The sequence below is a fragment of the Puma concolor genome, chromosome E2 (assembly GCF_028749965.1).
Source record: "Puma concolor isolate L17-30 chromosome E2, mPumCon1.1.hap2, whole genome shotgun sequence".
Classification (NCBI taxonomy): domain Eukaryota; kingdom Metazoa; phylum Chordata; class Mammalia; order Carnivora; family Felidae; genus Puma; species Puma concolor.
This window is the reverse complement of record NC_141681.1, coordinates 24,571,736-24,599,377: the sequence shown is the minus strand read 5'-3', so window position 1 is coordinate 24,599,377 and position 27,642 is coordinate 24,571,736. Positions and strand designations below refer to the sequence as shown.

The 27,642-nt window shown below is 35.8% G+C and overlaps 1 protein-coding gene across 4 annotated transcripts in view; it reads right to left on the bottom strand.

Annotated features, from left to right (window-relative positions):
* CDH8 (cadherin 8) overlaps window positions 1-27,642 on the bottom strand; it is a 368,350-nt gene that overhangs the window by 62,220 nt on the left and 278,488 nt on the right. For 3 of the 4 annotated variants that reach the window (XM_086689282.1, XM_086689284.1, XM_086689283.1), the window contains 2 exons: window positions 6,371-6,492; window positions 2,692-2,946 (listed from right to left, as the gene is read on the bottom strand). In XM_086689282.1, the coding sequence (XP_086545408.1) occupies window positions 2,692-2,946; window positions 6,371-6,492 (377 nt within the window). The remainder of the gene's footprint in view (window positions 1-2,691; window positions 2,947-6,370; window positions 6,493-27,642) is intronic. The other variant, XM_086689285.1, reaches the window with a different exon arrangement.

Here is a 27,642-nt window from a genome sequence, read left to right as displayed (position 1 = left end):
AGAGGAGGAGTTATTCCAATACAGGGAACTAGATTGTCTTCTGTTATAGGGACCCATTAAGGGACTATTTATAATGTTTTGCTCCAAATCAAAGTCATGTAGCTATAACAACAAAATAAAGCAATCCTAATGATTTAATCCTATATTTTGCTTTTTAGACTATGACATTAGTTAAAATATACACTAATAATAATTATTTATTAAGCACTTGATATTGCACTAGATATTTCTGAAATATCGGAGTTTAGTAGAGGTTAAGACTGAAGGTCACAAAATTAGTAAATGGCAGAGCTGTGATTCACACTAAGATTATTCTGGTTTCAAATCCTTCCACTGTATTTTTTACTTATGTGCTCCCCTCTGTCAAAAGTGAGCTCTAAAAGTCATACTTCTGTTAATGATGGTCTTGAAACATATTTTGTTAAGTATGATTTCTTCAAATATTGTTTTACGGATTCTATTAATTTACCATCTCCTAGCTACACCCCCCAAAATGAGAATAGTACTGTATGCATTTTGTTGAGGCTATCAATTTCATCTGTTTTAAAATCAATCCTGTCTCCCTCTTGTGCATGCAGATAGATCCTGAAAAATGCCTGCTGGCAGGGAAGTTAAAATTAAATCTCCTAAATTTATTGTTTCATGAGTGTTATAAAATGCCATATTTTTGACTCACTGTTTTATATTTATTACAAAAAAGCCAACAGAAATTTTTAAAAGAAATAAAGTAGCAAACCCTGGTGCTGGTGTTTATCAACAGATAATTATTTTTACTTTTCTCCCTAAGCTTTCTTTCTTTTCACTTAAGATTTTGTGGAATGCTTTTTGGATAATGTATCTTATGGGTCACAGGAGTTGACATTCTTCGCTTTTGAAAAATGCTCACTCTTGATCACAATCTTATTTCTAAGAAGTTTGTTGCACAGGCAATGGAATCTCAAAGTCCGCTTCCTTGGGAAGCACTGCAAGGTCATAGAAAGTGCAAGGACTTTGGACGCTTCAAGAACAGACCTTGAAACCCATGTATGCCACTTTTCATGGCCTTGGGGAAGCCCCTCACCCTTTTTCAGCCTCAGCCTCCTTATCAGTAAAATGTGGCTGCCAACACCAATCTCCGAAGTAGTGATGTTGATTGTATGTTGGATGTCTGTCTATATTACGGTATTCATGAAAGCATGCGGCTTTCACAATTCCTTGTCCGCATCTCTGCTGCTACCACCTTAGATCACCAAGTACCTCACCAAGTCCTGGTACATAGTTTATGTTTAATAAATATCTCTTACCAACATCTTTTGCAATTACAGCCTATTAAATGTTCTTCCTGCTTAATTGCATGTATGCATGTGTGCGTGTTGTGCATGTGTGTGTACATTTTATTCAAAATGCGTTTTGTCCAGTTTCAGTGTTGCTTATTGCATTCTTCTTATTCTTACACTTAGCCACAGAGGTCTTCAATTCTTCAAACAAACCAAGGTCTTTCTCCCTTGAGGGTCTTTGCCCAAGCTTATCGTGCTGGCTAGAAGTCTCTTGCTTCCACTGCTTGAATGTCTAGCCCTTTCTAATTTTTTTTTTTCAGATTCAGCTTAAAGGGTACTCACTTAAAAAGTAACTTTCTCTGACAACACCGTATAAAGTAGGGTCTGCTTTTTCTTTTTTCCCCTCTGCCTAGTTGTGCCAATGTTTCCTTCAATCCAGTTTTCAAAATTGAAATTATATTATGTATTCATTCCACTTTTTTTTAATAAGTCCTCTTCCTCATTAAGTTCCATTAGACAGGATATTCTTTTTTTGCCCTTTTTACATTGTTTCCCTGGGTCATGTTACAATAGTTAGTATCTTGTAGATGCAATACAAAATGTTGTTCAGTAAATAAATAAATGATTTTTCATTTGAAGAGGTTAGCTTGTGCACTGTGTCTGTGAGTAAAACAAGTGTTTCCATGGTAATATCTGAGAAGCTAGTTATTGAAATATTTGTCACTGCTGAATGAAATGAATTAGAACTATGATTCTAAAATTTCGTGAATATTCATTACATGCAAAGCATTAGCTAGATACATATCTAGAAATATAGGATATTATTTTCTTCCTTTCTTTGTGGTTTTTATTTATTTATTTTTTGACCTATGACATTCCTAGGATAAGCCAACTTCATATTGCTACAGTATTGGGCAGAGACAAAGGGGATTAGAAGAAGTAAACCAAAGCATTTTTTTGTCATCCCAGACACAATTGATGCCAAATAGCTTGCCTCAGCTTCTATAAAGGGTGATGAAGCTGTAATTATATGCCACTAGATTTATTTACAGTAAAAAGGGAAGCTCCTCCCTGAAGGAAAAAAGAACTCAAGCAGTCTGTCATCTAGTCCTCAAACAGTAAAATATTCTCTGGGACTAAATAAGAGACCTTGACTCATACCTGGAAATATAACATTTTCAATGTAGTCCTTGCATCAATGAACCATCTGGAGCAAATTATCCTAATTATGTATGTATGACAAGCAAGAGGTTAGCATCTGAAATAAAATCCTAGAAAGACCCTATCAAGGGGATAGGATGTAGAACAGAGTTATGGAAGGCCCTCTAGCCAACACTGGTCACTAAAGCTCTCTATTTCTCTTTTCATGTTTGGTTCTGAGTGTGCTGTTGTCAAGCATAATGAAGGAAGATACTGGTTTCTCCACAGCTGTTACCTGTTCCTCCACCCGTCCAGCCAGATTACCATTCTCTTCAGAGAGAACCTGGTTTATCCCCAGCTGACTCCTTTTCAGCTCTTGATAGATGTTTCCTGTCTCTGGTGGAACAGGTCCTATATTAAGAGGTCTTTTCAGTAAGATAGCTTCATTTCCCTTCAGCTCTTCAGCCTCCTTTCTGCCCAGAGGATTTGAGGTATGTTCTTGCAATTCTATCATTTCTAATTTTATTACGTGTTTGCCAGAGAGAAAACTCTAGAAGGGAAAAAGACTGTTGTTTAGGGCATTGTTTGCCACTAAATCCCCAGTTACCTCACCAAGTCCTGGTACATAGTTTCTGTTTAGTAAGTATTTACTGACTGACCCAAACCTACCATCCTATTATACACATGAACTATCAGTTATATATTTTCTAATTTTGAAATCTTTAAACCATACCATCATTTCTGTTTTGGCCATTGGAGAGGAGTCAGTGGAAGGAATCTTTTTTATTCTTATTGTTAAACTGAGAGCCAAGTAATTTGCAAATGATTGTATCGTGATATGATTGAGTTGGAGACTAAAGATATATATTTGTCATCTTAAAACTTGTGACTTGAGATAAATTACCTAGAACTATTGGGGAAATTTTTCTAAAATAGAAGTAATTAGCAACAGAAAATACTATATTAATTATCTAATGGAGCAATTATTTCAGATGATTCTAATGAAAAGGGATGCACAATGATTTTGTATAATATGGACTATGGACTTTTTCTGTTATGGGTGGTGGTTCCTCTCTTTAGGAAATAAATTGAAGAAAATGTCATCTTTCACTTCATAATAATGAAAAGGTGCTAGAAGCAGACATGATTTCCAATTCTACTTTCAAAGAACCTATAACAGTTTCAGCATAGATGTATCATGTATTGGAGATGTACTTCCAGAGAGGAGGAAAGTGTTGTCCCTCCTTCCTTGGTGAAAGTTTTTATTTAGTCTTTTTTTTTTTTATTCTTTGTTTAATGAGTCCAATTAGTGGAAAAGAGTGGTCAAGCACAGTGGAGTTGTCTGTGTTTTGTTGATACTGGTTCTCATTTTGTGAGATGTTTTAAAAACCTCTTTGTAGAGGCTCTCTCAGTCCAGGAGGTTTTTACAGACTGAGTGTTGCAGTGGCTTGCTCTTAATTATTCCCAATGATCGCCAGCTGCCTCATTTCCCAGGAAGTAGATCCTCTTTGATTTTAGCCTTAAGTCCATACCTTCCGGACAAACCAGACATTTCAGAGTCCTCCACATTCCTTTTTCTGAGGCTGTTGTAAAGCAGACATTAATGGTTGAAAATATTGATAGAACTATGAATTTAGTGCTCATTCAGCTATTGGCATTTGTTTTTCATGAGTGTGTTATCACCTCATAATGAATATTCTGATTTCAAAGTCAGAGGTTGTGTGGCATTATGAGAAATGACTGAAAATGTGTATGTTGAAGTTACATAAACACACTAGTGTTTATGTTGATAACAAATTTATGTTGATAACAATTAATTTTGGAAAATGTTAAGTATAAAAATAATATACTTGAGCCATTAAAAGTGGCCTACTAATGATGTAATGAATTACATGAGTTGTGACTAGCACAGAGGATTCAAGGAATTCAGGAGTTGTTTGAACAATTTCATGTGTATCAACCAGTCCTATGTCCAAAACTTAGGTGAACAGTCAAAAATCTGATTTCTTCATGTTAATATGAACTCTAATAAACGTACCTAAACACATTCACTTGATAATTTAGTGGCAGTGGACAGATACACAACATAAGCATTTCTTCACAGAATGAGTCATTCATTTTGATATGCAAAAATCATAAAACAAAGAATCAACTTTTTTTTATTTTGATCTTGCATAGGAAAGATGATGAAACAATGCATTTGTTTTTCCTGAGGATAAAAACTGCTGAGGAATCATTAAAACCTTAGAAATAGTCAAAATCCATAGGATAAATCTCCAGATTCCTAGAGGTCCAAAGGTCAGTATCACAAGTGAAGCCAATGTGGAATTTTTGAAATCTCAATGCCATTGACTCTCTGAACTTGTGTGGTGAGTTTTGCATGAAAATGGGGTTTTATTTAAACTCTAAAGCATTAGATACATTCTGTGTGATCAACAATGTCTGGTGTAGAAGTCTGTGATTGGCTATATTACCCCAGCAAGGATCTGGCCCACACAACCATATCCTTGAAACTAACCTGCATAAATTTTGATCAAACTTTCTTTGCCAACTCAATCCTAACTTAGCTAAATGATATTTACTACTATATATATGTGTGTATATATATGTGTGTGTGTGTCTGTGTATACACAGACACACACACACACACATTCCACCCTCAAATGATAACAGATGAAAATGTTCAAAAGATAGGCTAAAGGGCAATTCCACATGATGAAATTAGGAAACATTTAAGTTAATGTTAGAATATTTTTTAAAAAGTGTATTGCTGCTAAAAATGAATATTTTGATAACCATATTTATGACACGTAGATGTTTGAAATTCATCACTTTTATTGCTAGAATTTTAGCTGTACTTGGAGTGTGTGTGCACGCATGTATTTGTGTCTCTTTTTGGGAGATGGAAATGAGATTAATCCTTCAGATACATGAGAGTAGTCGAGGGAAAAATGTCCCCTGTTGTACAGGAGCATTGTGAAATAATGATAAAAGTATAGGGCTACAGTGTTAGTCCTTTCTTTAGGTGGAAAAAAAATATCTAACTCTTGTCAGGTAAGCTACTCAGCAAATAGTAAGTTTAATTCCTAACACCCACATGAGGCACAAGAATAGTTGGATTAACAACTCCAGTGTCATGCTGTCAGCTGCTGTTTATTTAAATTAAAATGTCACCATCCAGAAATAAATTAGGAAGTTGAAAAACGATAAATTTCTTAAACATACAGTACTTTGGCACCTTGTTAAAATAAATCTATTACATTTGTGTTTTTTAGAACTTTACATAGACTATTTCCATTTTGACATTCAGAGTAGAGCAGGTTTTGTTTCTCTTTGTGTTGTTCGCTCTTCCTCCCTCCCTCCCTCCTTCCCTTTTTTTTTCCTTCCTCTCTGTGTTTTTGTCTGTCTCCGTTGTCCCTATCTCTGCTACAGAAGACAGGTTTAAAAAAAAAGTTTTGATTAATACACAAAATATTCAGTTGCTTTCCTTGCATGTCTAAAACATATTGTTCATCCTATGTTGATCTAAATAAATCTACACTATTTATAGATATCAAAATTAGCTTTCTACAACTGGTCTTGCTGGGTTTCACCCTTAAGTGGTATTCCTATGATTGATATGAAACTGAAAGGCCCTCCCCATGAACTTTTTCTCCTGCTTCCTGTCATTGGAAGTTTAAAATTCTGTCCCCACCTCTCTAAGATCTTAGCCTGAGATATTTTAAGATGGTTGTTTGGCTCTGGGTTCATGGCCCAGTAGGTTGTTCGACTTCAGGAGCCAATGTGGTCATAAGTAGGGAGATTTAACAAACATCTGAGAAAGAAAAATGCTCCTTTTCTGTTCCCATTTGGGTGTTTCTTGCCTGTGACTTTGCAAACCATAAATGATGAGATGCTCACTATAATGCAGGTTAATTAAATATGAGACAGTTGTATACAAACATATTCAGCATTAACAACATGGAGATATTTACTTGGCCGGGTTTTCCATTTTCACATAAAAATGCCTCATATTCGGATGCGAATTCAGGGGCGTTGTCATTGACATCCAGCACTTTAATAGCAACAGGCACTCGTGAAATCTGACTGTGGTTCCCTATGGGAAGGAAAAAATAACATCAGCATTGAGGGTATTTCATTTTTACCGTGTAACTCAACTTTCTTCTTGAAAGCATGTGTGTCTGTTTCTACTTCCCTTAATTAGGGTGTTTTCAACATAGTGATTATGGAATCTGACCATTCAATAAGGAAAATAGCACGTGCTTGACTGCTTAAAAAAAAAGGAGAAATTATTATTTCAAACACCATTTGCTGGAGCTTAGCTTTACAATGACCATGTCTGAAAAACTTAAAAGAGGTTTCCTTGATGAAGAAAGCTTTATGTTAATGATAAAAGCCATTATACAAAAGAAAAAAGTGCTGTGTGGAACAAAGATTTATCTCTTTGTTTCTCTTGGGTAGAACACAAGCCATTTTTGTGCTATTACCATATTTGACTGGCTATATACTAACGGTGAACATCAAAAACCCAGGAAAAGGCCAGAACCAAGTCAATTGTTAAGAGAATGTCTTTAACAATGATAAACAAGATAACGTTAAAGATGGGGAAGCCTACATTTTATGAATTTTTTTTTATTAAAAACTGACCTTGGGATCTTTTTGGATAAGCTAAGGCTAAGTCATTTTAATATTGTCATTTTCATAACGATGTTCATCAGTGTAAACAGATAATAATCTTGTAATCTTTTCAGGTCAATTCCAACAGCAGAGAATTTAATACATAATCCTTAATCCTCAGTCCTTAAATTTAAAAAGTTACATACGCACACACATATGCACAGAAATCTGGTCTAATACATTGCTGACTTTGGCCATGTGATGATTTTTCACTTGTAATAAATGCCATACAGTTTGTACCACGTAATAATATTTTGATCTCTTGTAAATTATACAGAATGCATTGGTGGTGGTCAATTATTTGTGTTTCTATGGCACTATTTATATGTAAGGCAAGAGGGGGGACATGGAAGTCTTTTGAATATGAAGAAACAGACTTGGATTTGATACTTCAAAGTCTTCTTGGTGATAATTGATTAAATTCAGATCTCTAAAACCTTCACTCTTTTTTGTGTGTGAAATACGAAAATACTTCTATTATGAAAATACTTGTAAAGCACACAACCAATAATCATAGTCATGTTACAAATTTATAGTTGGTTAAACCCACTGGCAGTGTTACAAGATTTGAATTTAGTTAACTAGGATGGCTACTCTCCAATATTCTAATTTGATGAACTGTGGATGGATGAATATTATCCTGTGGAATTCCCACCGCCTCAGTCATGGAACATAACCTCATTCCCCAAAATCAAGCCAATGGCCTTAAATGTCTCACCTGATGAATCCCTTTTCTTTTCCTATTTTAGGTCTAATGAATGAATTGGTTCATTGAGAGAGGAACTATGGATCTCTCTAGTTTCAATGGAAAGAGAAGTTTTTTTAAAAAACATTACATGACCCTAAGGCAAGGAACTTACATTTTATGTTTTGTCTACTTATGTTAAGGTGAATAAATAAGGTGTAAGGTATTTGAAATACACCACCTCTCTTCTATCTGGACCGTGAGCTGGATAGCAGCTGCTAGAGAGAAAAGGGCATATAGTGTTTGTACTACACAACAATGTGTGGGGCCCCAGCTTTGCCCTGTACCACCTATGTGATCCTGAAAAAATTACTTAACTTTCTTTTATTCTTGAGAAAATCAAAACTGAAAAACTGAACACTTTATTTTCAGAATTGTTACAAATAAGAGAAAACAGGAAGTGCTCAGATACTATTAGGCACGTAGTCAAGGGCATTTTAGCCTTTGCCCTTTGTAATTGTCAGCATGATCAGTACCATGCATACTGTTTAGTATATGCAATAAGAGATATTTCACATAATTAGATCTCTTCAGTCCTAAGTAAATTATAACTGTATTGAATCTAAGTAGGAGTTACATTAAATTCAATGATATTCCCATACTTTGATGGGAGACTGCCTTTCAAAGGATAATAAGCTTTTACCAAGATTATTCAGTTAAAACTTAACTCGAAGATGTAGTTGCGGTCTCCCAAACATGAAACCTTTGCATAGTATAGTACTGATGAACTTCAGAAACAAAGTATTAAGGTAACTAATCACTGCCATTTCTTCAAGAATACTTACAGGCTTATTCTAAATCTTTATCTCATGAGTGACCACTATTTGAAGTTTGAGTACAAATATCCCATACCAAAAGGGATCTATCCTGAACATTCTCAGAATTGTATAATAATTTTCAAACCTCCCTGAGAGTCGGAACAGTTTAAATTCCGTATTTTTGTTCAAGGTACTATTGCACCCAAGTTGAACCCCTTAAACTGATTAATTTTATCTCGTAATTCTCTGGATCCCAACTTTATGAACTGTTGATCAGTTATTTACTTATATAACATTCATTTTCTCTGTTCCCCATCAGAGACCAACTCTTGTGTATATAAATGATGACAAGAGACTTCTATTACATTTTTGTCATCTACCTCTCTTGACCTAACAATGAGTGATCAAAATATGTTTAATAAATAGCACATGCACATTAGACTGAAATATAAGTGCACAGTCTTTGGAAACTTAAGTATAAGGAAAAACTATCTGATTCCTTTTAGTATGATTTTGCTTCTTGGAAAGTGAGGAAATGCTAACCTTGAGTCAGGTTCACGGGCAATGGCTGATTGGTCAAGTCTACCAACCGATACTGTTTTCTCTCTTAGACTGCACACACACACCTAACAGGCAAACATGCATACACAGATTTTTTCCTTTCAGAATTTTGGCAAAGGATAATTATGCTAAAGCTGATGTTCTCTTCTCCCAAATTCACTAAATTCACGTTTTATTATGTAGTTGAATTCAATATATTTTTAGGTGTTTGCTTTTGACTTTGTAGTTTACAGTACACCTTATTAAAGGAAATAAAATCTAGGGGTGCCTGGGTGGCTCGGTCAGTTGGGCGTCCAACTTCGGCTCAGGTCATGATCTCACGGTCCGTGAGTTCGAGCCCCGTGTCGGGCTCTGTGCTGACAGCTCAGAGCCTGGAGCCTGCTTCAGATTCTGTGTCTCCCTCTCTCTCTGCCCCTCCCCTGTTCATGCTCTGTCTCTCTCTGTCTCAAAAATAAATAAAAGTTAAAAAAAATAAAAAAAAAAGAAAATCTAAACTGTACCCCCCGGCACTGAAAAATGATATGCTACTGGATGGTTAGAATTTCTGTAGACTTAGGGTTAACTGTCCATTATATATTATGTAAGCACTAACAAGATAATATAATTTCTTCTCTTTATAACTGTGGAATTCCTTGTTATCCTTTAAGATTCACTCCAAACTACATTTCTTCCCAAAAGTCTTTTAAACACACAATTCAGGTTGTTTGTTTTTTGTTTTTTACTGTTTTAATTGTGGCATGCCAACATGAGGAATACCACTATCCCATATCCCATAAAAACTGTTAAAAAAATGAAACATACATTTAATTTAAAATTTTTTCTTAATTTATTTTTGAGAGAGAGACAGAGTATGAGTGGGGGAGGGGCAGAAAGAGAGGGAGACACAGGATCTGAAGTAGGCTCCAGGCTCTTGAGTTTTCACCACAGAGACTGACTCAAAGCTTGAACCCATGAATGGTACCCACCTGGGTGCCCCCATATATTTATTTATTTTTTTAATTTAAAGAGAGAGAATCTTAACCAAGCTGCAGGCTCAGTGCAGAGCCCAATGTTTGGCTTGATCCCATGATCCTGGGATCATGTCCTGACCTGAAATCAAGTTGGATGCTTAACCATCCTAAGTGCATACAACAAGTAAAAATACTTACTCAAGAAAACCAAAATGTTGGTAAGAGAATCCTGTGGCATTTGAACCAATACCTGCTTACTCCTCTTACCCTTGTAGCTCAGGAAGATGAAAAATCTACTCTGGACAAACACAAACAAGAACACAGGGGTCCTTCTCCCCCAAGCTACTAGTCAAGGGATATATACCCAGGACATGAGCGTTTCTTATCCTGTTCACATACCTGTTGCTTACACTAAGTTTGGGGCAGTTGCTGGTTGGGGGCTGCCTTTTTCCACCAAGTCCCTACTCATGGGACACACTTACACATTTGAAACAATGTCATTGAGAATCCTGGGCCCTGATCTTCCTTGCCAAATCTCATGAGGGGAAATTTCATGCTGAGAGAAATGAACCAAGAAGACTGAAGGCTATTACTCTTCTCTACCATACTCCACCCACACAGGGTACTCCACTCCTAAAGCAGAGTGTCACGTGGAAAGCCATGGCTGAATCATTTTGTCTTGGGATGGGCAGGAAGATGAAACACAAAGCAGAGGGCTCTGAATCTTTTAGAAAGAATGGATGTCATTTGTAAAGGAATGTGGAAAAGATCAAGCCCAATGATTATCTCAAGATACTGGAAGTTGTTGCTACTTGCTGGAGACAGATCAGCCATGGCATTCTTCGGCTGTAGTTGAACTCCAATGTCTGCCTCGATGTTCACAGGGCTATTTTTTATCATGCCATGTTTTCTACTTTTCTGTCTCTAATAAGAACACTTATTACTATATCTAGGGCCTACCCAGCTAATTAAGGATGATCTCATCTTAAAATCTATAACTTCATCACATCTCCAAATCCCCTTTTTCCAAATAGCACATTCATAGGTTCCTGGGGTTAGGACCTAGGTATATCTTTTTGTGGACCACCATATAAGCCCCTATATTCCATTTTCTCAAAAGCTAGGATATTTGTGACTAAATAGGATGATACTATCACAAACCTGCTCCTGTCCTAGAAAGCAAACATAAATGAAAATAATTCAGTTGTTTTTAGCTGCTTCTTTGAATTCATTCTTCAACATAACATAGAAGCTTGAGGAGGCTTAAAAAGCTCATTAACTCCCTCCTGAGATTTTCGATAACACCCTTTTGTCAGTCATTCATTTATTCTTTCATTTTCTTCTCTTTAGCTATCCAATAAATAGTGTTCTCTCTTTTGCCAGTTACTAAGACAAAGCTCTTACAATCAAGGAGACCACAGTAATCTAGGAGATACATTATAATGGTTTTATACCTTCATCTATTCTACAAAATATTCCTTTACAAAATGTTGCAGAAGAACACAGGAGGCAGAGACCTTGTGCTATAGTCATAGGAACGATTTAAACAAGGAAATAAACTTTGAATTAGCTTTAAATGAGTAGATGTACCCTAGGTAAACAAAGATGTACAGATATTTTAGATAGAATCAGCCACATTTGAAAAGGCCCAGAAGCCTAGAGACCATGCCATCACCAGTACATCAGTAGCCCAAATTTTGAGTGCATCCAGAAAAGTAGCTGGTGGTGATGCCAGGACACAAAATTCAGGCCATATCAGGAAGTCTTCTGGTATATGTTGATGAGTATGAGCTGTATCATGTGATTAGTGTGAAGCCGTTGAACTATATCTTGATGAAATTTACAATTTTAAAATGTTACCATAAAGCAGAGAGGCAAGCAAAGTTACCATTGGTTTTTTTTTTTTTTCTAAGTATATGGCTGTCCCAGAAATTTACTGATTATTTCTTGAAACTGTTAAAATAGGAAGAAACACAATAAAATAAGAAAACTAGTGCCTCATGCCCCCAAAATATTCCCAAAATGTGTTACCACTATCTATATTAGATGAACATGCATGATTGAAATTATTGCAAGTGTCATATTTAAATGCTGAAGATTCACTTTTATCTAAATTAATGAAATGATGGCAATTCAAATTTTAAAGATACTATAGAGCAATAAAATTAATTAGATAAGCTTCTGAGGAAATAATTCATGTCCTTTGTGACTGGCCCCAAAATGTTTGCCTTTCATCTGATACACAAACATTAAATATAAAGATATTATAATTAGAAACTTGATTAGCATTCATTAAAGATTAATTTTCTAAACACAAGAGATGTGACAAAGTGGTCTGGAAGGAAAAGCCTGTTTGAATTGGCCACAAAAGTCAGACTGTTTTCACGTACCATGGAAGAAAAAAGTGAAATGGCACCTAGTGTAAACAACTCCTTGACTTCTACCATTTGAATCGTAGTGACTTCCTGTCACCTCTCTGTCACAGAGCCTCATGAATTGCCCATTAATTTTGCCCTTTTATAATCAAAGGTAATGGAATCCTGCCAAGTCTAAGTTACTTGGGAATTTGCTTCTAACTAGTTTCCATGAGCTGTTTTTGCAGACATCGATTGAAATAAACAGCCTCTCCTTTTCAGACTATAAGAGAGAAAAAAAATGATTTGACAAATTTAGATATACTGGTGGGTCTCAATAAATAATTCTTGAGCCTTCTACAAGTAGAAGGGTGGAAGCCATGAGCAGTAAATTACAGTCAACAGGGGAATGCAAAGTAAGAGAATTTATAATTGAATAGGGATGAGAGGAACAGTGGAAATTTATAAAATAGGAAGATGTGAACTGAATATGTGATAGAAAAATATAGCAAGTTGGGAAATGTAAAACAAAACTGATAAGAAGGTTTAAGGAAGTCTTGGTAAATAATTTCAGGAGCAGACTTAGGCTGCCTAGTGACTAAATATAAAACTTTTTGAGGTCTATTATGCCCATTGATGACATAATTTCTAAATTGCTAGTGGATGGTCTACCAATCAATAGGTTATTAAATAGGAGCAACTTAGGATATAATAAACCAGTGGATACCAGCATGGGAGAAATGCTACTGGGGATATTTTTGTTAGGTGATTCTCTTGACGATATTATTTTTATGTGTTACCCTTTCACTATCAGGGCAACAGCACTGATTGTTGGTTCAGTCTTTTGACCCCCTCCAATACACACCAAGAAATTTCTGCTTTCTAGAATGTATCGAGGGAGGAGTTGACCACCAGAACTTTCATAATTTTTTATTGTATGATTGTGGAAATTTCAGCAAGGCAGACTATAAAGAGGACACACTCTGTTTTACTCCTTAAAAATCTGGCATATTTACAGAATAGTTTAGAATTCAATTAGAACTTAAATCAGATGGAGGCTTTAGTATCAAATAAACAAAGTTTGTAAGTTCCACTTTTCTATTACCTAAATAGCGCTCGCGGTAAAGGGAGAGAAATGCTCTCTGCTGAGGGAGTTGTGGACTTAGACATTTTGAAATGGCTTAAACTCTCTGGAGAAAATAACTCCAAAGGGTGACTTTGGCTCAAGTCATCACTGACCCTGTCTGTTTTTCCACCTGCTAGAAAGCAGGCTACCTGGCTACACCATTTTCAGACACTCTCCAAAGGGGCAGAAAATGTGTAGCCCTCTTATTTATTAGATGCATCTTACGTGAACCTAGAAATTACAGAGTCCTGCCTAAACACGTGGCAGGTCCTCCACTCCACCCTTTTTCTGTCTATCTGCATTAACCTTCATTATCTGTTTACTCCGATCAAGGGTTGAGGTCCTTAAAACTAAGTAATTTATGCTTGTGAAATTATGATCTCCTAGGAAAAAGTTTTCAAACCGTTGAGGTGAGAACTAACTTTTGAAGCTCTTGCATTCTATATTTTTATTAAGTGTAAAACTTTGATAGTCACATTCTAAGTGAAGACATCTATGTCCATTTATAAATGAAAAGTAAATACTAATGAGAATGAGCTATTGTCCGTTTTTCTCAATATCTGCTATAAATTATTACCTACTTTTTTTGTTTTTTATTTATTTTTTTAATATAATTTATTGTCAAATTGGCTAACACACAGTGTGTAAAGTGTGCTTTTGGTTTTTGGGGGTAGATTCCTGTGGTTCATTGCTTACATACAACACCCAGGGCTCATCCCAAGTGCCCTCCTCAGTGCCCATCACCCATTTTCCCCTCTCCCCATCCCCACACCCACCTTCACCCCTCAGATTGTTCTCTGTGTTTAAGAGTCTCATGGTTTGCCTCCCTCCCTCTCCGTTTGTAACTGTTTTTCTCCCTTCCCTTCCCCCATGGTCTTCTGTTAAGTTTCTCAAATCCACATGAGTAACAACATATCTGTCCTTTTCTGACTGATTGATATCACAAGGCATAATAACTTGCAGTTCCATCCACGTTGCTGCAAATAGCATGATTTCATTCCTTCTCATTGCCAAGTAGTAATCCATTGTATATATAAATCACATCTTCTTTATCCATTCATCAGTTGATGGGCATTTAGGCTCTTTCCATAATTTGGCTATTGTTGGAAGTGCTGCTATAGACATTGGAGTCTATGTGTCCCTATGCATCAGCCCTCCTATAACCTTTGGATAAATTCCTAGTAGTGCTATCGCTGGGTTGTAGGGTAGTTCTATCTTTAGTTTTTTGAGGAACCTCCACACTGTTTTCCAGAGCAGCTGCACCAGTTTGCATTCCCACCAACAGTGTAAGAGGGTTCCCATTTCTCCATATCCTCGCCAGCATCTGTTGTTTCCTGAGCTGGTAATTTTAGCCACTCTAACCAATGTGAGGTGGTATCTGATTGTAACTATTACCTACTTTTAATTGTGCAGGCTTACAAATTTGTTTTCTTCTGTTGTCTACATTCTTTTCATTTTGTTGTTGTACACGTGTGTACATGTATATGTGGTTTTCTGTTTGTTTTGTTTTAGATTTGTGTATCGCTTTTGCTCAATTTATGACTCAAATAATGACTTTCTCTTTGTACGGTCCTAAATACATCTTTCTAGCCTTCTCACCCATCTCCTCTTTCTACCAACTGTAACAGATAAGGAAATAAAATTTTGTGTTGAGTTTATAACTCCCATGTCCTCTTTGATAATCTAAGTAAGTCTTTGCAAAAATCTCTCATTTTACTTTGCCAACAAAATTGCATTATGCCTCTATTACCAAATCCTCAGTGGTTTTTCTTTTCCTTCTAATTATTTCAAATAGGATTGATTCAAGATTATTGGAACTGAATTTCTTGAAGTTACTTTTACAATGCAGTTGAGTTTAAATCCCTTATATATTCAAATCTTAATTAAGGAGACACACTTTCAGAGGGACTGATACATAGATGTTCCAATATTCAGTTTAAATGAACATTCAGTACCAACTTCCAATAACAGTTATGCCTTAATACATAGACATGCGTTCATACATGCATGCACACAAGACAACACACTTTATTAGAGAAGAAAACTAATACTGTAAACTGCTCAGCATTTATTGCATGATCTGGTATATACCATATATTTGGTGTTTGTTGGGTTACTGTGAAGAATATTATGTCTCAAATATGAATCTAGTCTCTGGGTATGTAAGGTCTGAAATCCACCTATATGAGTGAAATATAGTATGTAAAGAAGTATCAATTCTTGAACATCCAAGGAGTCTTAAAAAAGGGTATATTATATGGACTTTAGTCATCTCGTTCATATTTACTCAAAGCTAGGAAGTGGTAAAGCTAAAATGTGAATGCAGGGCAGTCTGACCAACAAGTAAAGAAACAAATAGGAACAAAACTAATTATTCCCCACAGGCTTTTTAAAATATAGTACTTATAAAACATAATCTTAAAACATCATATCAATTTCAGTATGAATCACTCCCCACAGAATACAAGACCATAATAAGCCAATCAACAATATATTAAAAAAAAAAAAAGGGTTTGACGTTTCCATTATCATGAAATTTTCTATTAGTGAATTTATATATAGAAACCTAATAGTCATATATTTTTTTTCAAAGTTCCTGGGATGGCTCCATTAAATTTTTTGTGTAGGGACAACTTTGGTAGTTGGAAGTCAGCTATGCAAACAATAAAGCATATAACTCTTAAGGTTTTATTCCAGTAGAATTTTATAAAATTAACAAACCCATATAACCACCATCCAGACCAAGACATCCAGTATAATCAGCTTCCCCAAAGCCTCTCAGGTGCCCCATGTCAGTCATTATGATCCTTGGGTAACCTCTTCTGTAAGTTAATACTACATTAGTTTGCCTTCTTCACAACTTTATAAAAATTAAATTAATGTATAATAGGCTTCTTTAGCTTCCGTAGTTGCATGTAGCTGTAGTTTATTTTTCCTATTACATGGAAAATGATTTCATTGTATAAATATACCACAATTTTATTTATTCTCTTTCTGGTAAAAATGTGGGATATTTCAGTTTCAGGCTATTTGAAAGTACTACTATAAATCATTTCTGTATATCTTTTGGTGCACAAATACATGAATTCACGGCATACTTAGGAATAGAGTGAAAGGTGATAGGACACGCATCCTTTCAGTACGAGTGTGCGTTCAAATATTTTTCTAATGAGATGTACCACTTTATACTTTGACCAGCAATGAGTAAAAAGTTCAGGCTTCTTCAAATGTTGAAAGATACTTGGCAAAGTCAGCAATTCATTACTAATTTTTAATTTTAGCCAATGTAGAGGTGTGTAATTTTATTTCAGTTAGATCTTAATTTGCAATATCCTGATGATTTGATGCTAAGAATCTATCATGCTAACCCGACTACCCGGATATCTTCTTTTATGAAGATTTTGTAATGGGTTATTTAGGTTTCCTGATTAATAGGCACATTATATGTTATGACTATGAGTCCTTTGCTAGACAGTGTATCACAATACCTTCTCACACTGTGTGGCTTGATTTTTCACTTTTTTAGTAGACACAAATTCTTTACTTTCTCTCACTAAAATTTTGTAGTTTTCTGTTTAGAGGTCTTACACATCATTCTTTATATCCTGTTACTATTTAGTTGAAGTCTTACTAGTATAAGTAGTATCTTTATTCTCTCTATTACTAAAAAATCTGATTATAACTATTGATGATGTAAAGTTATTTTTTTTCATTTTTATGCACTCAATCATGATGTCTATGAAGAGTAACAACTTTATTTCTCCGTTTCCAATATTTTCACTTTTGTTTCTTACTTGTATCTTACTGTACTGGCTAAAACCTTCAGTATAATTGAATAAAGTAGCAACAGTAGACACACTTATCTCATTTCCAATTTCAGGGAGAAAGCATTCATTCTTTTATACCATTAAGTCTCATATTTGGTTTTTTTTTTGGGGGGGGGGTTGTGTGGCTATCCTTTATCAGGTTAAATTCCCTGCTATTTCTAGTGCGCAAAGGGCTTTATCTCATGATCAAGAGATGGATGTATACACTTTTCTGCATCTACTGAGATTGATGATAGTTTTTTAGGTTTTTTTTCTCTCAATATTTTAATTCACATTAATAGATTTTTTGAAAGTTATAACCTGTCCTTGTATTCCCTGGAGTATTATATTTTTACGTTAGTGGTATTGATTTGCTAGTATATTGCCTAGGATTTTGTTTATGAGAAGCAGATTGTTAAATCTCCTATCTTGTAATATGCTCATCAGCTTTTAGCATTCAGATTAGGCTGCCTTTGTGACATGAAGTAGAAAATGCTCCCTTTTTTACTCCTCTCTGATAAAGTTTGTGTCTGGTTCATTTGGGCATGACGGTTTATGTGTTAGAAGTTAGTAACTATGGATTCAATTTATTCAGTAGAGAAAGTGATAGACATAATTATGCCAGTTTGTAAAGACTACATTTTTAACTTACTAGCTTATTTCATAGGTAGCTTAAACTGTATGGGCATAAATACATTCATAATGTGCAATTATTATGTTTTTAACATCTATAGAGTCTGTACCTCCTTGCACCATTTCATCTTTACAAAGAAACTTTATTCCTCTTTACAAACAGCTTTTGTTTAGTTGAATTTCACTATTGTACCTGTTTTCAATTGCATTATATTCTATACTATATTTTGACCTTTCTGCTAGTTTTTAGATTTCTATTCGCTTGTAGCTTCTTTGAAGTGGGTGCTTAGATGACTGATTTTTAGCATTTGTGTTTTTTCAATACAGACGTTTAAGGTTCTTTTTCCTGTGGACACTGTGTTAGCACAAGGTTTGCCATGTCAGGATTTTAGTATCATCCATTTTAAAAATGTGCTAATTGCCTTTGTGATTTTATTCTTTTTCCCATGGACTAATTAGAAATGTATGGCTTCATTTCCAATACGTAGGGATGATTTTAGTTGAGTGTTTTTTCCCCCCCATGGTTGAATTCCATTGTGTTAGGAAATCATACTCTGCATGTGTTGAGATTTGCTTTATGGCCCAGCCTTTGGACATTTTGGGTAATTTTTTAAAAATATTTATTTATTTATTTATTTTTGAGAGAGAAGGAGAGAGAGAGAAAGAGAATATGAATGAATGAATGAGCAGGGAGGGTCAGTGAGAGAGGGAGACAGAGTCTGAAGCAGGCTCCAGGCTCTTAGCTGTAACCACAGAGCCTGACACGGGGCTCAAACCCACAAACCATGAGATCATGACCTGAGCCTAAGTTAGAGGCTTAAGGGACTGAGCCACCCTGGGTAAATATTTCAAGTCCATTTGATATGAACGATTTCTGTAATTTTGAGTGCAGTACTTTAGACATTCAATTAGAAAAGATTACAAATCACAATATTCAAATACTATCTATCCTTGTAAGGACAGATAGGTGGTTTTGTTGTTATTTTGTTTTTGTTTACTTGTTTGATTAGTAGAGAGTTGGGGGTTAAAATTTTTATTTGTAGCTGTTGATTTATTTTCCCTGTTTCTGTCATTTTTTTTTTTTTTACCTTATGTAGTTGGCAAATATATTATTGGCAACATATACGATTTTTATATTTTCCTGCTGAATTTAATCATTTATCATGAAAATTTTCTCTTTATTTTTTGTAATATTTCTTTCTCCTTATTCTGTACTACTTTGCTTTGAATTTGCATGATTGATCTTCTTTAATCCTTAGAGTCCTTATGTGTCCTTAATTTTAGGTTTACTCTGAATAGAAACATGATTCAAAAATTATTCCTTTTTATTTTGGTTTGAAAATTGATAAATATTAATTGAAGTATGTAGTTTACTTACATTCAACGTGATTGGTTATATATTTGGGTGTTAATTTCTTACTGTACTTTTTCTTCATCATCAATTCTTTACTATTTTTCTTATTTATATTCTTTTGTACTGATGAATTTCAGTTCATCCATTTCCCCATTAACTAATTAGTTACATAGACTTTTATTCATATTATCTTAGCTGGAACCTTAAATATCATATTTACTTATTGTTTGTTTTTTAATTTTGATGCCGGTATAGTTAACACAGTGTTGTATTAGTTTCAGTTTTACAATATAATAACTCAACAATTTTATATATTACTCAGTGCTCATCATGATAAGTGTACTCTTAATCCCCTTCACCTAATTCACCCATCCCCTCACCCATCTTGCTTTTGATAACCATCAGTTTGTTCTGTATAGTTAAGAGTCTTGGTTTTGGTTGTCTTTTTTTTTCTTTCCTTTAATAATTTGTTTCTTAAATCCCACGTATGAGTGAAATCATATGGTAATTGTCGTTCTCTGATTTAATTCACTAGATCCATCTATGTTGTTGCAAATGGCAAGATTTCATTCTTTATTATGGCTCAATAGCATTCCATTGTAAACACACACACACACAACCACACACACACCACTTCTTTATTCATCTATCAGTGGACACTTGGGTTGCTTCCATATTTGGCTATTGTAAATAATGCTTCAATAAACATAGGAGTGCATATATCTTTTCAAATTAGTGTTTTTGTATTCTTTACTTAATACCCAAGATTGTGATTAATGCATCATAGGGCAGGTCTATTTTTAACTTTTTGAGGAGCCTCCATATTCTTTTTCCACAGTGGCTGCGCCAGTTTGCACTCCCAACCACAGTGCACCAGGGTTCGTTTTTCTGCACATTCTCAACAAATCTTGTTTCTTTTCATTTTAGCCATTTTGACAGGTGTGAAGTGATATCTCATAGTAGTTTGATTTGCATTTCCCCGATGATGAATGATGTTGAGCATCTTTTCATGTGTCTGTTGGCCATCTTTACTTCTTCTTTGGAGAAATAGCTCTTTATGTCTTCTGCCCATTTTTCATTGGATTATTTGTTTTTGGATGTTCATTTGTATAAATTCTTTGTATATTTTGGATTCTAACCCTTCATTGGCTATGTCATTTGAAAATATCTTCTCCCATTCAGTGCATTTATTTTGCACATATCTTTTTAATTTTTTTTTTTACATTTATTTATTTTTGAGGAAGACAGAGTGCAAACAGGGAAAGGGCAGAGAGAGAATGAGACACAGAATGCAAAGCAGGCTCAAGGCTCTGAGTAACCTGTCAGCACAGAGCCTGATGTGGGGCTTGAGCCCAGGAACTGTGAGATCACAACCTGAGCTGAAGTCTGATGCTCAACTAACTGGGCCACCCAGGCACCCCTCAATGGGTTATCTTTTAGTTTTGTTGGTAGTGTCTTTTGCTATGCAGAATCTCATTATTTATATATAGTCCTAAAAGTTTAATTTGCTTTTTATTTTCCTTGCTGTAGGAGACCTAGCTAGGAAAATGTTGCTATGAACAAATTCAGAGAAATTATTGTCTGTGTTCTCTTGCAGGATTTTCATAGTTTCAGGTATCACATATAGATCCTTAATCCATCTTGAGGTGTTTTTTGTTTGTTTGTTTGTTTGTTTGTTTGTTGGTATACACTGTAAGAAAGCAGTCCAGTTTCATTCTATGCATGTAGCTGTCCAGTTTTCTCAGAATCATTTGTGAAAGAAACTGTCTTTTTCCTATTGCATATTCTTGCCTTGTTTGTTAAAGATTAACAGACCATATAATAGTGGGTTTATTTCTGGGTTTCCTATTCTGTTCCATTGGTCTTTCCATGTAGGAATTTTTGTGCATGTTTGCCAATAGCACACTGTTTTTATGATTACAGCTTTGTGGTATAACTTGAAATCTGGAATTGTGATAACGTACAGTTTTATTATTTTTCAAGATTGCTTTGGCTATTAGGGGTCTTTTAAGGTTCCATATAAACTTTAGGATTGTTTGTTACAGTTCTCTGAAAAATGCTGATGGTATTTTTATAGGGATTTCATTAAATCTGTAGATTGCTTTGGGTACTGTGGACATCTTAACAATATTTGTTGTTACAATCCCTAAGCAAGGAATGTCTTTCTATATTTGTGTCTTCTTCAAATTCTTTCATCAGTGTTTTATAGTTTTCAGAGTATAGGTCTCTCACATCTTGGGTTAAGTTTATTCCTAGGTATTTTATTATTTTTGGTGCAATTGTAAATGGGACTGTTTTCTTCATTTCTCTTTCTACTGCTTCATTATTAGTTTATAGAAATGCAATTGATTTGCATACATTCATTTGGTATCCTGTGACCTTACTGAATTCATTTATCAGTTCTAGTTTTTTGGTGGAGTCTTTAGGGTTTTCTCAATACAGTATCATATCAACTGCAAATAGTGAACATTTTACTTCTTCCTTACCAGTTTAGATGCTTTTATTTTTGTTATCTGATTGAGGTGGCTAGGACTTCCAATACTATATTGAATAAAAGTGGTGAGAGTAGACATCCTTCTCTTGCTCCTCACATAAGAGAAAAAGCTCCCAGTTTCCCCCGTTGAGTACCATGTTTCTGTACGTTTTTCATATGTGGCCTTTTTTTTAAAAATTTTTTTTTAACATTTATTTATTTTTGAGACAGAGCACGAACGGGGGAGGGTCAGAGAGAGAGGGAGACACAGAATCTGAAACAGGCTCCAGGCTCTGAGCAGTCAGCACAGAGCCCGATGCGGGGCTCAAACCCACAGACAATGAGATTGTGACCTGAGCCGAAGTCAGACGCTTAACCGACTGAGCCCCCCAGGCGCCCCCATATATGGCCTTTTTTATGTTGAGGTCTCTTCTCTCTAATCCTACTTTGTACTTTGCTGAATGTTTTTATCATGAATGGATGTTGGACTTTGTCAAATGCTTTTTCTGCATCTTTGGAAATGACCATATGGTTCTTATACTTTCTTTTATTAATGTGTATCACATTGATAAATTTGTAAATATTGATAAATATTGAATACATCCCAATTGATCATGGTGAATGATTTTTTTAATGTATTGCTGTGTTCACACTGATAGTGTTTTTAATAAGGTATTTGCATTTGTGTTCATCAGAGATAAAGTTCTCTTTTTTAGTAGAGTCATTATCTGGTTTTGGTATCTGGGTGACGCTGGCCTCAAGGATGAATTTGTAAGTTTTCCTTCCTTTTCTTTTTTTTTGGAATAGTTTGAGAAGGTATCCCCTCTCCTTTAAATATGTTAGAAATTACCTGTGAAGTCATCTGCTCCTGGACTTTGGTTTATTGGGAATTTTTTGATTACTGATTCAATTTCATTTCTGGCAACTGGTCTGTTCAAATTTTCTGTTCCTACTTAAGTTTTGGTAGGTAATATGTTTCTTGCAATTTATTTCTTCTTGGTTGTCCAATTTGTTGGCATATAATTTTTCATAATATTCTGTAAAATCTTTGTATTTTTTTGGTGTTGATTGGTATGTCTCCTCTTTGCTTTTGAATTTGAGTCCCCTCCCTCCCTCTCTCTCTCTTTCTCTCCCTCTCCCTCTCTCTAATGAGTCTGGGTAAAAGTTCATGAATCTGTTGATCTTTTCAAAGAACCAGCTCCTAGAGTCATTGATATATTACCCTTTTAGTTTCTATCTGTTTCTGCTATAATCATTATTATTTCCTTCCTCCTGCTGGTTTGAGGTTTTGTTCTTCTTTTTCAGGCTCCTTTAGGTGTAAGGTTAGGTTGTTTGAGATTTTTCTGACTTCTTGAGGTAGGCTTGTATTGTTATACACTTCCTTCTGAGAACAATTTTTGATGCATCCCAAAGATTTTGGACCAATGTGGTTTTTTTTTGTTTTTCTGGATTTTATTTATTTTCCAAAGAGAGACAGAGAATGCACAAGTGGGGGAGGGGCAGAGAGAGAGGGAGACACAGAATCCAAAGCAGGCTCCAGGCTCTGAGCTGTCAGCACAGAGCCAATGCAGGGCTCGAACCCACAAACTGTGACATTATGACCTGAGCCAAAGTTGGACGCTCAACCAACTGAGCCACCTAGGCGCCCCTGATGTGTTTTTATTTTCATTTGTTGTCATGTAATTTGTGATTTCTTTTTTGATTTCTATGTTGGCACATTCATTTTTTAGTAGTATCTTATTTAACCGTCTCATACTTGTGCTTTTTCCAAATTATTTCTTGTGGTTGATTTCTAGCTTCATACCATTGTGGTCAGGAAAGATGCACAGTATGATTTGGATATTTTTGACCTTGTGTTGACTTGTTTTTGGCCTAATAGGTGATCTGTTCTGGAGAATATTCCATGTGTACTTGAAAAGAATGTGTATTGTTTTCCAGTGGAATGTTCTCAATATATATATATTAGATCCATCTGGTCCAAAGTGTCACCCAAAGTCACTGTTTCCTTGTTAATTTTCTGCTTGGATGATGCATCCATTGATGAATGTGGGGTGTTAAAGTACCTTACTATTATTTGTATTGCTCTCAATCACTTATTTTATGTTTGTTATTAACTCCTTTATGTATCTGAGTGCTTTCATGTTAGGTTCATAAATGTTTACAATTGCTATGTTAACTTGCTGGATTGTTCCTTTATGATAATATAGTGTCCTTTTTTTTAAATCTCTGCTACAGTCTTTGTTTAATATCTGCTTGGTCTGATATTAGGATTGCAATCCAGGTTTTCGTTTCACATCTATGTGCATGATAAATGATTTTCTTCCTTCACTTTCAGTCTGCATGTGTCTTTAGGTCTGAAGTGAGTCTCATGTAGGCAGCATATAGATGGGTCTTGTTTCTCTTAATCTATTCTGCCACCAGTGCACTTTGATTGGAGCATTTAGTCGATTTGCATTCAAAGAAATTGTTGAAAGGTATTTATTGACATTTTGTTACTTGTTTTAAGCTTCTTTTTGTAGTTCTTCTCTTGCTGTCTTCTCTCACAATTAGTTGACTTTCTTTAGTGATATAGTTGCATTCCTTTCTCTTCATTTCTTATTATCTATTCCTTGCTCTTGAATTTTTATTACCCGTAGGATTACATGTAACCTTGTATGCATACTGAACCATACTTCACTCATCTCCTCCTGACACACGTTTTAGGTGAATGTATCATACTTTATACCCTTTTGCTTTGTGACCCCTTTGGCTAATTTTCTAGATAAATTTTTTTTTACTGCTTTTTTGTTTCCTACTTTTCTTACTCATGGTCTTTCCTTTCCATTCAGAGTCCCCTTTGACATTTCATATAGGGCTGGTGTAATGGTCCTGAACTCCCTTAGCTTTTTTTATCGAGAATTTCTCTCTCTCCTGTTCTCAATCATAGCCTTACTGGATAGAGAATTCTTGGCTGCAGATTTTTACCTTTCAGTACTTTGAATATATCATGCCACTCCCTTCTGGCCTGCAAAGTTGCTGCTGAAAAAGCAGCTTGATAGCCTTATGGGATTTCCCTGGTAAGTGTTTCCTCTTACTGGTTTTAAATTTTCTCTTTATCACTATTTTTGGCTATTTTATTTACTACATGTCTTGGTGTGGACTTTGTTGGGTTGAATTTGGTGGTGGTTCTCTGTGCCTACTGGATCTGGGTATCTGTTTGCTTCCACAGATTGGGGAAGTTTTCTATTTCTTTAAAAGAATTTTTCTCATTTTCTCTTTCTTCTGAGATCCCTATAATGTGAGTGTTCTTAGGCTTGTTGGAGTCACTGAGTTCCCTATGTCTATTGTCATTTTGCATGATTTTGTTCTCTCACCTGCTCTGCTCAATTATTTTCCATTATTCTGTCCTCCAGGGCACTAATCTGTTCTCTGCTTCTTCTACCTTGCCATTTATTCCACCAAGCGTATTTTAAATTTCATTTATTGTGTGCTTCATCTCTGATTTGTCCTGTTTTTAATCTTTGTTAATGACGTCCCTGATGTCCTTTAGTCTTTTCTCAAATCCACTGAGTACCTGTATCACTGTTACTTTACATTCTCTATCATTACTTATCACTATATGCTTAGATCTCCTGCTGTGATTTTGTCCTGTTCTTTCATTTAGGACATGGTCCTTATTCTCCTCATCTTATCTAACTCACTGGGTCTGTTTCTGTGTGTTAGCAAAGTCAGCTATATCTTGTGCTCTTAAAAGTAGTGACCTTCTGAGGAATAGATCCTGTACTGCCCTGTAACACAGTGTTCTGCATTTACGAGGATCTGACAGTTCAGTGGTATCTCCCATGTGTGTTTTGTGTGCCCTTGTATTGTGGACAAGGTGCCTTTCCTTCAGACAGGTGTCCAAATTGGATTTTTGTCCATTGTGAACAGGATTTTTCCCTATGATGGTAGTGGGCTACTCTGAGGATGCCTTGGGCTTTGGTGAGTGACACCAGGTATTGGCCAGAGATTAAGTAGCACAATAATGCAGAGTGCTTTTCCTGTGTTGTCCTGAGAAGTGTTCATTGGTTGACAGGGCCTGCAGTTAGACATACTGTCTGACCCCAGCCCAATGCTGGGGTTACAGTTTGATCTGGTGTTATCTTCCCCTTTCCCCAGGGCAGGTGTCACTCCAGGTTGGTACCAGCCCCTCTTGGGGCAGTTTGCAAATTGCCAGTCTTGTGGCACCACATTGTGTAGGTTCTGGCCACAAGCATATTGGTGGTGGAAGTTGTGAATCCACCAGGTGCATGTGGATGGGGCACACAGTTGTAGCATTGTTAGCATACTGGTCCTCTGCAAAAGGGGACCTGCTGCCACCCTGATCTAGGCCAGACATGATGGTGGGTATAGATCCACAAAGTGGGCAGGGAGGAGCAGGTAGGGAGCACAATGTTAGCCAGGTTTGTGCTGGTCCTCTGCAGAAGGGGCCTGCAGCCTGGGGACCAAGGTAGGCCTGGCTGAAGGGGGTATGTCCATAGTAGTGGGGACAGTGGAGGCACAGTATTAACAAGTATCTGCTCTGTGCTGGTTATCCCAGGTGATCCTGTGTTAATGCTCAGGGGTGGGGGAAGGAAATGATGCCTGGGCAAGTCTTTGTTCTTGGAGAAGTCTTAGAAGGATCTCTGCCCCACCAGGATATGCTCCAAGATTAGTAAAGAACTCTCAGATCCCTATGCCCAAGAAACTTCTCTTTCTGTGCTGTCTCCTTATGGACAGGGATTCAGCCTCTTCAAGCCAGCCTGGCTCTCCCAGACTGAGCCTGCTGATTTTTAAAATTAAGTTACTATTTTAATTTCAGTAAAGTTAACATACGGTGGCATATTAGTTCCAGGTGTACAATACAGTTATTTGACAATTCCACACATCACCCGGTGCTCATCATTTATTTCACCCTTTTGCCCACCCACCCCTCCTCTGGTAATGATCAGTTTATTCTCTATAGTTGAATGTTTCTTGGTTTGTGTGTTTTTTTTTTTTTTTTTTTTTTTTGCTCATTGTTTTGATGCTTAAATTCCATGTATGAGTGAAGTCATACAGTATTTGTCTTTCTCTGACAGATTTAACTTAGCATTCTAGTTTCGTCCATATCATTGCAAATGGCAAGATTTCATTCTTTATGGCTGAATAATATTGCTTTGCATATATATGTCAGTTCTTCCTTATCCACTCATCAATTGATGGACACTTGAGCTGCTTCCATAATTTAGCTATTACAAATAATGCTGCCATAAACATGGGGGTGCATGTATCCCTCTGAATTAGTGATTTTGTATTTTTAAAGTAAATACCCAGTAGTGTGATTACTGGATCACAGGGTAGTTCTATTTTTAACTTTTTGAGGAACTCCTATACTGTTTTCCATAGTGACTGCACCAGTTTGCATTCCCAACAGAATATATACAAGGGTTCCTTTTGGTGCACATCCTTGCCAAAACTTCTTGCTTCCTGCTTTTGATTTTTGCTATTCTGACATGTGTGAGGTGGTATCTCATTGTGGTTTTGATCTGTATTTCCCTGATTATGAGTGATGTTGAGCATCTTTTCATGTGTTAATTAGCCATTTGTATGTTGTCTTTGGAGAAAGATCTATTCATGTGCTTATTTTTAATTATTTGTTTTTTGAGTGTTGTATATCTAACCCTCTATCAGATATGTCATCTGAAAATGTCTTCTCCTACTTCATAGGTTGCCTTTTAGTTTTGTTGATTGTTTCCTTGGCTATGCAGAAGCTTTTTATGTAGTCCATATAGTTTACCTTTGCTTTTCTTTCTCTTTCCTTAGGAGACCT